Source organism: Ipomoea triloba, chromosome 13 (genome assembly GCF_003576645.1).
Source record: "Ipomoea triloba cultivar NCNSP0323 chromosome 13, ASM357664v1".
Taxonomy (NCBI): Eukaryota; Viridiplantae; Streptophyta; class Magnoliopsida; order Solanales; family Convolvulaceae; genus Ipomoea; species Ipomoea triloba.
This window is the reverse complement of record NC_044928.1, coordinates 6,802,290-6,817,459: the sequence shown is the minus strand read 5'-3', so window position 1 is coordinate 6,817,459 and position 15,170 is coordinate 6,802,290. Positions and strand designations below refer to the sequence as shown.

The following is a 15,170-nucleotide window of genomic DNA, read 5'->3' as shown; positions in this document are numbered from 1 at the left end:
CTTTCATTTATATTTTTATAGGAAAATTCTTTCAAAAACAAAATAAAATAATGTATACTACATGCAACAAAAAAAGAAAAAAAAAAAAAGAAAAAAAGAGAGGATAGTGGCATGTCTCTAATTATCATTATAATTACAAAAATGCCAGTGCCTTATTGTTTATATTAATTTGCAAGATTCAACATTACATAAATATTCTTTTTTTGGATATTTGGTACCTTCACCAATTCACCACCATGAGACTAATGTTGATTCAACTCGATTACACCTATAGAGTTTGTCTCTTACTCATTAAAAAATATAGCAAGAACTCTTTAACTAAAATAGCAATTACATTGTATGATTTTTTATTATTATATAATATGTAGGCAAAATTTGATGATATTGTAATATAGCATATATAAATAAATTAAATCACAACTTCTGCATGCATTTCAATTCGTTTATTGCTTCTTTAAATGTGCACTTGGAGTTCGTATCCATAGCCTACAAACACAGAGAGCAACCTTTATACTCTCAATCTTATTGCCGTTAGTACCGGTGAGATTAAGACAACTTTTGCATTTTACCAATAATTAATTATCGTTCATCTATTATTCCAACTTATTATAAATCTCTTTTTTTCTTCTTCTTTTTATTTAGCTCTCATCAAACCAACCAGTCTACTGCAGATTCCATACTCTCTCTCTTCTCTCTCTCATCATGGCATTTGGTCTCTGTAAATCGCTCAATCTTGCGTTTCTTGGACTTTTGATTCTCCATGTCTCTTCTTCTGTTTCTGAAACAGGTTTAATTTCTTTTTTTTTTTTTCTGATTCTTTTTTGTTGTTTTTTTGTTTTTGGTTTTTAATGTTAATGTTGTCGGAAAATGGACAGCTCCGAATTACTCCTTCATGCACCAAGCAACGGCGGCGCCGAAAGTGGCGTACTACGATTATGTCATCATCGGAGGGGGCACCGCCGGGTGTCCGTTGGCGGCGACGCTGTCGCAGAACTACAGCGTTCTTCTGCTGGAGCGTGGAGGCTCGCCGTACGGAAATCCCAACATCACAAACCTGTCGTCGTTCGGCGTGGCCCTCTCCGACCTGTCGCCGACGTCGCCGTCGCAGCGCTTCGTGTCCGAGGACGGGGTGATAAACGCGCGCGCGCGCGTGCTGGGCGGCGGGAGCTGCCTGAACGCGGGGTTCTACACGCGCGCGTCGCCGGACTACGTGAGCGACGTGGGGTGGGAGGGCCGCCTGGTCAACGAGTCGTACCGGTGGGTGGAGAAAAAAGTGGCGTTTATGCCGCCGGTGAGGGAGTGGCAGTCGGCCGTCAGAGATGGGCTTCTAGAAGCTGGGATCACGCCGTACAATGGGTTCACGTACGACCACATGTACGGCACTAAGATCGGCGGTTCCACCTTCAACTCCTCCGGCCAACGCCACACCGCCGCCGATCTTCTCGAGTACGCTAACCCCTCCGGCCTCACCGTTCTCTTACATGCTACCGTTCACCGAATCTTGTTTAGACACAAAGGTACATTTCATTTAATTTCTACATTCATCATTAGCTAATCAGTAATCACTAATCTAGTGATTGTGAAATTACATTTATACCCTCACTTTTAAAAAAGTTGGTGAAATTTATATACTTGAGGGAGGGACCAAATTGAGTATTAAATAACTCTCAATTTATGTTACATTCTTGGTAATTATGATATCGCTCTCATAAAAATTACTCTCTCCGTCTCATTTTATGTGCTTGGTTCGATTAACGAGGCTTGCTTAAAATTATTTTTAATTCAATTTTTCATAATATTAAGTTTAATATTAATATACAAAATTTATATATTTAGAAACTACACTAAAAGTACTATTAAACTCAAAAAATTAAATTTAAAAACAAGTAAAAAATGATAAAGAAAATAAACCAAGAAGAAATAGTTGATTTGACCAATAAATAGTAAGTAAGACAGATAAAATGAGACAGAGGGGGTATTAAACACATTAAATTGAAACTCTTGTAGTTGAAGGGCTAAATCGAATAATAACTATATTAACATAGGGATTTTATTATTTGGTCTATTGAGATGCAATATTTTTTTGTTACATTCTAGGAAACTATGATCCCACTCTCATTGGAGTTATTCTAACTCGCACTTTTTGTAAACTTTTAGAATTTGTTTAGTATCTAGTACAACTAGATATATTATATTTGATTGTACTGAATAGTACTGAAACATGTGTCAATAATATAATGGTATTAGTACCGGTGTTGATTCGCATCGTAAAGTTTAATAAATGTATAAAAAATTGCAGGTAGTGTAAAGCTAAGAGCGAGTTCAGTGGTGTTTAGAGATGCATTAGGGGTGAGGCACAAGGCGATCTTGAAGAAAGGATCAATGAACGAAATTATTGTGTCAGCTGGGGCCCTTGGGAGCCCACAGTTACTAATGCTGAGTGGAATAGGGCCGGCCCAACATCTTAAGGACCATAATATCAGTGTGATTTTGGACCAGCCCATGGTCGGACGAGGCATGTCGGATAATCCGATGAACGCCGTGTTCGTGCCGTCTCCGGTCCCCGTCGAGGTTTCCCTCATTCAGATCGTCGGAATAACCCCCTTTGGTAGCTACATCGAAGCCGCCTCCGGCGAAAACTTCGCCGCCTCTGTCCCTAGCCATGATTATGGAATGTTCTCTCCTAAGGTAACACTTTCTCTCAATTAATGGGGCTCACTACTTGTGAGTCCATTTTATGGATCTCAATTGGTATAAATGAGTCATAATAGAATTGTAGATATAATTAATATTTTAATCATTATTTATAATATTTTATGAGTTAATACTCAATTTAGTAATTGATTATAGTAATTTTTTTCGATTTAATCTTAAATTACTTGTTTATGCTAATTAATACTTTAACCATTATTTATGATATTTTATGAGTTAATGTTCAATTTAGTTATCGATTATAGTAATTTTTTTTCGATTTAGTCTTAAATTACCTTTTTTTGCGCTTAATTACGTCATCAACTTTGATGATTTTATTCAATTGAGTACTCGACTATTAGAATCAAGGACTAAATAAAAAATTACTATATTTAATAATAAAATTGAGTAAAATCACTATAGTGGAAGACTAATTTGGATAAAACTATTATAGTCGATCACTAAATTATGTATTAATATATGTGAAAATTACCAAACTATCTTAACAGAAGACTTAATAAGGTAAAATTATCAAAGTCAAGGGTTTAATTAAGTGCAAAAATTCATTTACGACTAAATCAAGAAAAATACTAAATTAACTCAATATCTTATGGTAAAATTGTAATATGCAGTTTATAGAAAATATTAATTCTTAGATCTAATAAATTTCATAAATTGAGACTCGTGAAATAGTGTAACATGAAAATTGTTCAATATATTATGGTCAATAATAATTTTAAAAAAATTGATTGGACGCAGATCGGACAGCTTTCAACGGTGCCACCGAAACAAAGAACCCCAGAAGCCATCGCCGACGCTATCGCGGCCATGAGCAAGCTAGAACAACCGGCGTTCCAAGGAGGGTTCATCTTGGAGAAGATCATGGGCCCACTCTCCTCCGGCGACCTATTCCTCCGAACTCTAAGCCCGGACGACAACCCCTCCGTCACCTTCAACTACTTCAAGAACCCGGAAGACCTACAGCGTTGCGTGAACGGCATCAAAGTCATCGAATCCATAATCGAATCGAAGCCGTTCGCCAAGTTCCGGCTCGACAGCCTTTCCTGGAAGATCCTCCTGAACATGAGCGCGTCGGCGCCGGTGAACCTGCTGCCCAAACACACAAACGCCTCCATATCGTTGGAGCAGTTTTGCAAGGACAGCGTGATGACAATCTGGCACTACCATGGAGGTTGCCAGGTCGGCAGAGTTGTCGACCAGAATTATAAGGTTTTCGGAGTTAATAACCTGCGAATCGTCGATGGATCCACGTTTTATTACTCTCCTGGGACTAATCCTCAGGCCACTGTTATGATGCTCGGAAGGTAATATTTTTTTTTTTTTTTTTTTAATTAGTGATCTTAGTTTAGTCAGACTGGATAATTATTCCTTTAATTTCTATAATTATTGTTATTATTATTATTGGGCAATGTGCAGGTACATGGGAGTAAAGATATCGAGGGAAAGACTTGCCAGAAAGAACTCAAAGAAGTCAAAGTGATGATATGATGCTCCTGATTTTGTTCTATTTATTGTTCTGATCTCTTTTCTTCTTCTTTTTTTTTTTTGGATGAAAAAATTAAAGCAAGCTTATATGATGTTGATGTTTCAAAATAACTATGAACTGTTGTATGCATTTCATTGAATAAAATTGAAAAAAAAAAGATTACTGCAAAATGATAAATTCTTAATAAATTGAATCATCACACGAAAATTTAATTTTACTATATATATTTCTCAATTTCTCGGTCAACCGGACTTATTTGAACCTATTGTGCATACTAAAAGCATAAGAAATTTCTCGATCAACTGGACTTATTTGAACCTATTGTACATGCTAAAAGCATAAGATAAAATTTGTTAGGTTTAAAATATAATCCCGATATAGATCAGGTGAAATATATTCGTATCACAAATATAAATATATAAAATAAAATGGAAGAATATAACGAAGGATATACTCAAATGGTGCAGACATGCTCCACTTAGAGTGCATCTTCAGATAGTGCTCTGTGCTTTTTTGTAAATCAAATGTGAAAAGTTGAGGTTCCACCACTTACACTATATTTTTGCACAAAATTAAAGTATTTAGGCAGCATCTCAACACAAAGTGAAAGAAAGATCTGGAAAAAGCCATATATATCAAGAAGAACTTACAAGTTACATCCCACCACAAAATATATATACATCCAATATGATCCACCAATGAATGAAAAGAAGAGGGCATATACATCAATCATAAACAGGATATCCTTTGGCACAATACGTAGAATTCATTTGCAAAAGAGCATATCCCATTTCTCCAACGGTTTATTCCTTGAGTACGGCCTAAAAGCGCAGAAGAAAAGAAGCCTATAAAGCCTCAACGTGCTTTTGCCAATTTATTCATCAAAAAATGGGATTTCCGCGAGCTAAGGAGTTGGAGGGCAGCTCTCCTGTTGGCAGATAATCGGATGCTACAACGTAAGTAACCTTAAAAATCTCGACCTGGTTAGTTAGTTATCCGCCAAAGGAGAGTTGCCCTACGACTGCTTCAGCTTGATATATATATCAATGCATATATGTATATAAAAGGAATATATGGTGTTCACTGTTCTGGCAAAGACGACTTTCATTTCAGATATGCATGGGATTGGCTTGTGCATGTTCATTGCATTGTTAAATATGCGAGTGCCTTCTTGTTCGAGCTGAGCATAGAGAGGTCCATACTTCAACACTTTAAAGGATATGATCTTGAATGGGCTGGCCACATCACCTTTGGAAGCGTCAATTACTAATTTTTTGTGATAATAGCTCTCTATTATCTAGCTGTCCAAAATCTTAGGGTGTGTTTGGTTCCAACATTGGAATCGAAATGGTAATATGAACCAAATAGCCAAAAATTTGTGCGTGATTCGTGAAACTGGTCGCGTCAAGATAAAATGGAATACTTATACTAGCAAATGTAATATTAAATCAAGAATAAAATGTTTATTACTTTAGGAAATTGTAATACTTTAATTTTGAGGAAAAATGTAATACTTTTACATTTTGATGTAAAAGTATTATATTTTTTTTTATCAAAAGTATTATATTTTCATTTATAAGTGCAACATTACTTAAGCAAAATATAATACTTTTGATTAAAAAAGTAATACTTTTACTTCAAAATATAAAAACATTATATTTGTCTTCAAAAGTATTATGTTTTCCCTTATAAGTAACAAATATTGTATTCCTAATTTAACATTACATTTTGCTAGTATATTATAAGTATTACATTTGTATATTGACCTGGCCGGACACACAAATAATGATCCGTGGGCTTTACACAAGTATGACCCAATCCTTTGTAATGATAATGAGTTTTAAGTATAATGAGTCACTTCGTTTGGCAGTAAATATGTATTATATTGGAATCATAATAAATAAACAAATAATTAATTAATTAATTAAAATAAAAATAAATAAATATATAAAAAATATATCATACAAATATATACACATACATGTATGTGTGTGTGTGTGTGTGTGTATATATATATATATGTGTATATATATATGTATGTATACATATATATGTACATATATATGTATGTACATATATATGTATACATACATATATATATACATATATATATATATGTGATATATATATGTGTGTGTGTGTATATATATATATATAGGGAAAATGGCGCTTTTGGCCACTCAATTGTTTTACTTTTAAAAATTTAACCCCTGTCAATTGATTTGAACAAATCTAATTCTTCAATTGTTCATAATACACCATATTTGGTCCCTCATGTTATATAATTAGAATTGTTTTTAATAATTTATTTTTCATGAGATTATAATTGTCCAATCCTTTCAACCATTTAACTTTCTTCTCCTTCTTCTATGTAATCGGTGGTTGTGCATGCCCTCGTACGTAGCTTTGACAAATCTGTGTGTAACATAGCTGAGCTCAAAGCTAGCTTTCTTGTATAGTACACCTCAATGATTTTGTGTAGAGATTACCCCTTCCGAATCACACTAAATGTCGACTCACCTAAAACTTAGTGAGGATTATGTAGAAACTCTGATCTGGTGATTTACATAGAGTAATAGATTAAATGATAAATCAAGATTATTAGGTCTAAACCAGTTTAATGGTTGAAAGGATTGGACAATTATAACCTCATGAAAAATAAATTATTAAAAACAATTCTAATTATATAACATGAGGGACCAAATGTGGTGTGATTGAAGAGATATGAGAGGTTGATTATGTTTAATTTAGGGTGCCGATGTTCCGATGTAAATGGGTAGATAGTAAACACGGTGTGAAAGCTGATGAGTTAGGATTTACACTTGTAGATCTGAACAGAGAAGGTCACAAAAATGAGCAATTCATTATGGCATCTCAAGCAAAACGAGTATTTTATGTTACTGATCCTTGTGATAAAAAATGGTCAATTGTCCTTCATGGAAAGAAACAAATTACTAGTGATTTGAATGAAGATGTTAGTTTTGATATTGAGGAAATCCCACCATTTTCTTTAAGTTTATTGCCAGTCATTGTGGATAATGAGATAGATGAAGTGCATGCATCACGGGATGATCATCATGAAGAGATATGGGAGCATTGATATTACTTGTAATGCTTTTAACTTGTTCTTGTGTTTACACTATCTAAATATTTATATTTATGCATACTATTTTGTTTTGTCATTTACTAATAATTTCTTTGCTAAACAGACATATGGATTCATCAGATGATCCCACTAATGATAGTACCACCCAAGATACTAATACCGCTGCTAAGAAAAAGAGGGGTGTCACTCTACTGAATAAATTAATTTTACAGCGTGCTACTGTCGAAAATAAGAAGGTAGTTGAATTTGAAGGACTGGAGCCGGTTGGAAAAAACAAGTCTGAATTCAAAAGTTATGTTGCATTGTTAGGACGAAGCAAAATTCCTATCACAATAGGTTCATGGCCTGAAGTCCCAGAAGAGGTTCAAGACAACATTTGGGATGATATCTTGGTATGTAACTTATTTTTATATTTAGATATTTACAAAAAAAACATTAATATAATTACATTTATACTAATCAATAATCTTGTCTTGTAGAGTGTTTATGATATTCCCAAGACAGATAGTGTGAGGAAGGCTATGTTGTCATATGCGGGTGATCGGTGGAAAGACTTTAAATCAAGATTAAATAGAGACTATATATTCAAGAATGACTCAAACAAGAACCCTTGTGATTCATACTCATTCATTGACCCAGCCACATGGGAACAATATGTTGTTCTTCGTCAAACTCCAGAATTTCAGGTATAAAATATACCATTATTATTATCTCAAATATATTAAATATATATTACTACTTAATGGTTTCTTTTTATGTAGGCATCAAGAAAAAAACATCAAGAGATACAAGCTAAGAATATCCATCCACATAATTTAGCTCGAGGAGGCTATAAGAGATTGGAGAAGATTATGATGGATGAGAAGATGAAAGAACAAGAAGAAGCTGCAAAATCAGATCCATCGTATACAATTTCTCCTCTGTCTCCACCACCTAGACATGAAAAGTGGAAAAGGGCAAGAATGGATAAATCAGGAAATATTCGCCACGAAGCGACTAGATTGGTCGTGGAAAAAATTGTAAGTAAATATGTTATAATTTTTTACATTAATAATTATATATGTTGAATAAATTGAACTATAATAGTAATCCTTATTCAATATTGTTTATATATGTTAAGATTCTCTCACTTTGCAAGCTTCTCAAGGAGAATTTGTTGAGACGGGTAGACAAGATATATTGTCTAATGCCATAGGTACTGATAAGCATTGTGGACGTGTTAGAGCTATGGGAAGAGGGCATGGCTTAAAAAGCTACTTTGGCTATGCAAAACGCTGTCAAAGTCAGACGCCTACGCTAGAAGTTAAACAAATGATAAAGTTGCAGTTACTGAGGCATTAGACAGTCAAAAAAGCGAAATGCAAGAGGAGTTTTCTAAACAACTTCAAGCAAGCATGGATGAGATGAGGAAGTAATTTGGTTTGATGCAGACTCCCATTTGTCAACCTACACAATCAAGGCGGGAGGATGCCATATATGTCGAGCCACAATCTCATCACAGTGACAAAGCTAGTTCTCCAGACCCTTTTGCTGATTTACCGGCTGTAAGTAATCATTTATAGTTAATCTTATTATTATATGTTAAAACACAGTTTTGTTGAATTTTAAATATGAAATCATGTAGTTAGGAGCACGATGCCAGTTGTATTTGGAAGATCCCGTTAGACGTGCAGTGGCATTTGGGATAGCTTACAAGGGTGAAACGGTTTACGGGGTAGAATTAAATGCAGATCAAGTGAAAGTAAGTGTGGATAAAGTTATTGATCCAAGAGCTCCTGTACCATTCCCTACCGATGAGTTTCAGCTAGTAGAAGCTGCAATGCATCAATTTGTTATTTGGTCAAAGAAGCTGGTAGAGTTATGCACTCAAGCTGATGAGGTATGCATTCTCAAAACTTTTGGTTCTTAAAAAGTATTTAATTTACTTTTTAAAAATAGTAATTGTTACTTATATTAAACAGTTAAAAAGAATGTCCAAATTGACAATTGAATCCGCTGTGCAACAATCTAATGTTGATATGATTATAGTTGATCCGACTTCTTTAAGTCCTTTATGTCAAAAGGCATATAAAGTTGCTCGAAAACTAGAACAAAATCTTGTGGTTATGTCTCGTGGTATTGTGGGCGACATTGAATATGATGTATATGTTGAGAAGTTGGAGACCATGCGGTTTTTGAATATGGAGACTTGGATATTTGTTGTATGCAGTTCTTTATAAGGTATAAGTTCTTTGCTATTATTTGTTTATAGTATTTTTCATTTCAATTATTAGATATATATATAATTAATTGGATGTATTTTTGTAATAGGTGTCTGTATAAGGAATTTCATTTGGCATCAAAGACCACGTATGGCTTTATACATCCATCTTACATTCAACCAAAATTGACGACTAAAGCACAACGAACAGGGTATATAAATGTCACCATGCAATACAGACAGAAAAAATGTTATTTAGCCCCTTACATTTATAAGTAAGTTTTAATTGCTTTAAATAAAATAGCTTAAATACAATGTGCTTTTATTACATATTATATTTACTTACAACTAATAAATTATTTGTTTGTAGGGAACATTGGATGTTGATGGCAATTTGTCCACTGTTATATAAAATCTATTGGTTTGATTCCGTTGGACGCGAACCACGTCAGGACATTAAAGACATAGTTGAAACGTCGGTAAACTGATAACTAATTAATACTTATTATACATAAAGTACGGTGTCATATAGTATTTATGTATACATATCTCTTATATTTATAGGTGTATGAAATCAACATTACATTCCAAAGGAAAGAAAACAAATCGTCAACCAAAATGGATTAATTGTTTGGTAAGTATTTTATACATTTGTAAAACTACATATACTTCATAGTTTTTAATTAAATGAATTCTTAATTGTATTATAATTCAAATATAGTGTGCCAAACAAGTTGGAGCTACCGAATGCGGGTATTATGTGATGAAGTACATGTTTGAAATTCTTTCCAAAGAAGCATACGAAGGAATGGATAAGGCAAGTAATTTAAGAAAATACATTTCTCATTCAAATTTTAAAAATATTAGCTTAAATTAGCTTACTAATTATTATTTATTACTTTTCAACATTATTACAGATAGTGGAGAGAGTTGGTTCATTGAGCTACAATCAACAAGAGATTGATGTTGTTAGAGACACATGGGCCAAGTACTTCATTGATGAATGGATTAATACATTGCATTAGTATGTGAAATAGTAATGTGATGTATTGCTTTTATTGCTTTTGGTACAAAGTTTGGGATAAGATTATGGCTTATATTAATTAATATAGATAATTTTTGATGAACTTGTATTACTACCTCCGTCCCAAAATGGTTGTCTGATTCATTTAACGAGGCTTGACCGAAGTTATTTTCAATTCAAGTTTTAATAATATTAAGTTTAGCATTAATATATAAAATTTATATATTTAGAAACTACATTAAAAGTACTATTAAACACAAAAAATTAAATTTAAAAATAATAAAAATTATTAAAGAAAATAAGTAATGAAGAAAGAGTTGATTTGACCAATGAATAGTAAATAGGACAGGTAAAATGGGACAGAGGGAGTATTAATTATTATCAATTGTGAGATTTATTGCTTTTATTAATTTTGATATTATAAATATAAATTGTACAGGTTTTGAATGTGATTGTGATTGCTATATATATTTGAGCAGGTTTTGGGTGTAAATAGAAAAATAAAATGAATATTTTTTTAAAAAAATTACCCTACAATGTCGGCTAGTCTTATTAGCCGACGTTGTAGGGTAATTTTTTTGTTTTTAAATTACCTACAACGTCGGCTATTTGTAAAGAGCCGACGTTGTAGGGTATTTTAGTAGCTTTCAAATTACCTACAACGTCGGCTAGTTGTAAATAGCCGACGTTGTAGGGTATTTTATTTGTTTTTACGTTACCTACAACGTCGGCTATTTGTAAAGAGCCGACGTTGTAGGGTATTTTAGTAGTTTTCAAATTACCTACAACGTCGGCTATTTGTAAATAGCTGACGTTGTAGGGTATTTTATTTGTTTTTAAGTTAGCTACAACGTCGGCTATTTGTAAATAGCCGACGTTGTATGTGTACCTTACAACGTCGGCTAACTTTTAGCCGACGTTGTATGTGTACACTTACAACATCGGCCAGATCAACGTCGGTTTTTAGCCGACGTTAAAGGGTCTATTTAGCCAACGTTAAAAGCCGTCTGTGTAGTAGTGCATGGACTAAATTTCTAAAAGTAAAACAATTGAGGGGCCAAAAGCGCCATTTTCCCTATATATATATATATATATATATATATATATATATATATATATATATATTAAAATTCTATATTTAATACATGCTCAATGACTTTTTTATTTTTTCTCCTTATTTTTGATTTCATTGTTCTAGATGAGTAAAATGGTAATGAGTTTTGTAATTACTTAAGAATTTGATTGTAATAATAAGATTAGAAAAGTAGGCAAACAAACATGATAATAGGAATCAAAATTCATAATAGGGTGCAAAAGTCTCCAACTAAACACACCGTTTTGTACGGAGATGCAAGCATATATATGCATGTGAAGAGATACGTCTTGAGACCAAACAAACGCGATAATGTATATTAAAATCCATAGTAGAGTGCTAAAGTACCCAACCAAACACACCCATACTGTGGACGATGCAAGTATATGCATGTGAGGAGATACGTACGGGATCTTGTCAAAGAAAGTGCTATTGAACTTGGACTTTGTTACTTAGGAGACTATTAAAGATTAAATAATTGAGCATATGCAAATGTTCAGTTTAAGGGAGATGTGTTAAGATATCTTTATATATATATTTTTATATTTTTTTCTAAAGTTTTTCAAGTGATTTTATTTTTGGAACTAGTCTTTATCATTAATCCGATTAGTTCATATTGTTTAGCACAATTGCTAATTTTCAGCAAGCCAGTTGTTTTATTTCTATTATGTAATGGACCTATATAACGCTGTTGATCAGTGAATAACATGAATCAGATTGTCTCTCTTCCGTAACAGTATTTCTTAAGGAATCACAATTCACAGTATTTACCTTTGTGCACAAAAAGACGATGCTTGACAAAATTCATGAAACATTTTCTTATCTTTGTTCTTATTCCTTGTTTGAATCTTTTCAATAGAAGCAAGTACCAAAATGACTTCGTGATCAAGCTTTATGAAAGGTTGATTCATTGTACATGTACTTTGTTTTAATTATAAAATTAATGACCATTTTGATTACTCAACTATACTGTAGTTACCAAATTGGTCTGGACTACCAATTTTGACCAATTAAATCCTCAACTATTGAGTTCGTAACTGATTTGGTCCTCCGTCAAACTGATCAAGGACTAATTTGGTAATTACGTACAGATCGCGAGCATTTTGTCCTGGAGGCCCAGGGCCAGAGGTGGGGCGGCGATTTGAGAAAACCCGGCATTGCGGTTGGTGTTGAGCTAGTCCCGTAAGTCCCTCATCGACCTCACGAAGAGGGTTTAACAGCTTGTGGCCCCATTGATGTTGCTTCCACCGCGGGGTGAGGTGGGTACCGTGAATGTTGCGTGAATTGGATCTCACCATTGTTATATGAGGAGCATGGTCAAGCTCTCAATGAAAACAACAATGATGGATTAAATTGACCCGGGTAGCCCGACTAAAATAACCCGATAATTAAATGAAAATGATAAAAGACAAGATGTGTAATGGAAAGACAAGTATGCAATATAGAAGGACGAACAAAATCTTGTATTAGGATTTGTGTAATGTATGTGATTACAAGTAGATTGTGTTATAATAAGACATGGATCGGATGAAGATGGGGATGTCCTAAATGAGGACAAAGGATGTTTATTTAAAGTAATAAGCCTAACTAACTCCCCAAAAATAGCGTGACCCACAAGAATAAGTCTTCGCCCAACCGCCCCTGAGGCCGACCACGAAGGACGAGCCCGGGTGCTGAGGTCGTGGCAAAGGCTGAGGCCGAGGTTGACTACGGGCGGGGGCAAGTCCGAGTTACTTTGCTTGCCTCCCCGGGTCGATTTTTCGCCCAAGTTTCACTTCCAATATATCCATCATTAAGTATTGTCTTTATTCTTAGTGGAGAAGATATTGTTCTAAATCAACACAAAGTTATTGTACTAGACAATTAGCCTAGGTTGGTTGGTCCTGTTGGGATGTACTATTACTTGGATCTTGTAAGGTGCCAAACCATAAGGTTATGAGATCTAAATACTCTCTTAGTCAATTGGACCTATATATCGTGCTGAAATCATTAGACCTTGTAAAGTACCAAACCACTAAGTCCCTCAGACCTAATTACTTTCTCTTAGCCAATTTGACCTATGTTACTTAAACCATTGAACCTTGTAAGGTGATCAACCACTAGGTTGAAACCCATTTACCTGGCAAATTTTTATGTTACCATGAACAATATACATTTTTTATATACTAAAGGTATATTATTTGTGTACTGAATATATATTATATTATTTGATAATATACAAAATAATGTACTTTCAGTATTCAAATTATGTACTTTTAATATATTAAAATGTCTTTTTTATTTATAGTACTGTGTCGGCTATGAATACAATATATATTTTTATAATATTAAAAGTACAATATTTGATAATATACAAAATAATATACTTTCAGAACTCATATAATATACTTTCAAAGAATGAATTTTACGTACACAAATAGTGTATGTACATTTAATATATTAAAAATATATATTTTTTGTTAGAAAAAATAGCAAAATGACATAGTAAATGGTTATTTTGTGGTACAAATATATATGGGGTCCACTTTCGATTTGGATCAGGTTGAAGTATATTCGGGTTTTTCATAGTGAAACGAAGAGATTGATCGATATATTGTACGCTCAAAACAGATAATAGATAAATAATAAATTGATTATCAAAGTAGACCTATTTGAGTTAGAAAATAGAGGTGGATGGAAATGCTTATAAGTTGTAACTAGCACTTGTCCCACATTTGAAAAGCAAGGAGATTTGCACCACTATATATACAAGAGTCTTTTAAAAATGGTTGAATTGTATAGCATATAAGCTATCTATCGCGCGCAGGGGTAATCAAATCCCTACCTTGTTGCTTTTATTATATAATGCCATCATAAATGTTATTTATCCTTCATTCTCCTATATATACTGAGGTTGAGCATGTATTTTTACACACTATTTAAAAATCCAAGCTTTCTCTCCCAAAATTATGCTCAATCACCTCCTCAAATTTTTGTGTTCTTCCCTAATTCTTTTTTTGGAAACGCTCTTCCCTAATTCTAGTTCGCTGGATTTAATTGTTTGAGTGCTCAAACATTAAATCGTAGTACATTTTATCCAGGAAAACTTAGGCTACAACGTCCATAGCACCTTTGGGAGGTAGCAAATAAGATCTTAAGGAAAGAGTGTTTTGTTCTGACTCGTATTAATAACCCTAAACCTTTCCTTTTCTACTTGTGCTTGTTAATTTTTTGTGGCAATAATCCTTTTTCGTAGGATTATATTCCTAACATTTTTATAGTCCACACAATCCATGGAATACTAATTATTTTTACCTTCTATTGGCCAATTATTGGACCTATCATGCTGAAACCATTTGAGAAAACTTATCGAGTTTAAACTATAGCTTAAAAACAAATACTCAGTATAAACATAAAATAGAGTAGGGATGAATGAGTCCATAAAATAAATTTATATAAAAATATATAAATAAAAGTGATTCGAGTTATTAAATTAGAAAAATAATCTTAACGAACAAAAGAAGGAAGGTAAGGAAATTTAAAATATATAAATAAAAGGGGATTTGAATT

The 15,170-nt window shown here is 33.4% G+C and overlaps 1 protein-coding gene across 1 annotated transcript; it reads left to right on the top strand.

Moving 5' to 3' along the window:
• The first annotated feature begins 642 nt into the window (after positions 1-642).
• On the top strand, positions 643-4,368 carry LOC116002029 (protein HOTHEAD-like). The gene is made up of 5 exons (XM_031242035.1): positions 643-787; positions 876-1,517; positions 2,300-2,688; positions 3,451-4,016; positions 4,129-4,368. The coding sequence occupies exons 1-5, from the start codon at positions 703-705 to the stop codon at positions 4,190-4,192; spliced, it is 1,746 nt and encodes a 581-aa protein (XP_031097895.1). The 5' UTR covers positions 643-702; the 3' UTR covers positions 4,193-4,368.
• The last annotated feature ends 10,802 nt before the right edge of the window (positions 4,369-15,170 follow it).

What these genes read in the sequence shown, in the direction of transcription:
- LOC116002029 (XM_031242035.1), top strand. Translation starts at nt 703, where the DNA reads ATGGCATTTGGTCTCTGTAAATCGCTCAATCTTGCGTTTCTTGGACTT. An exon ending in ATGGAATGTTCTCTCCTAAG is followed by an intron (nt 2,689 to 3,450) that starts GTAACACTTTCT and finishes GATTGGACGCAG; the next exon opens with ATCGGACAGCTTTCAACGGT. An exon ending in ACTGTTATGATGCTCGGAAG is followed by an intron (nt 4,017 to 4,128) that starts GTAATATTTTTT and finishes GGCAATGTGCAG; the next exon opens with GTACATGGGAGTAAAGATAT.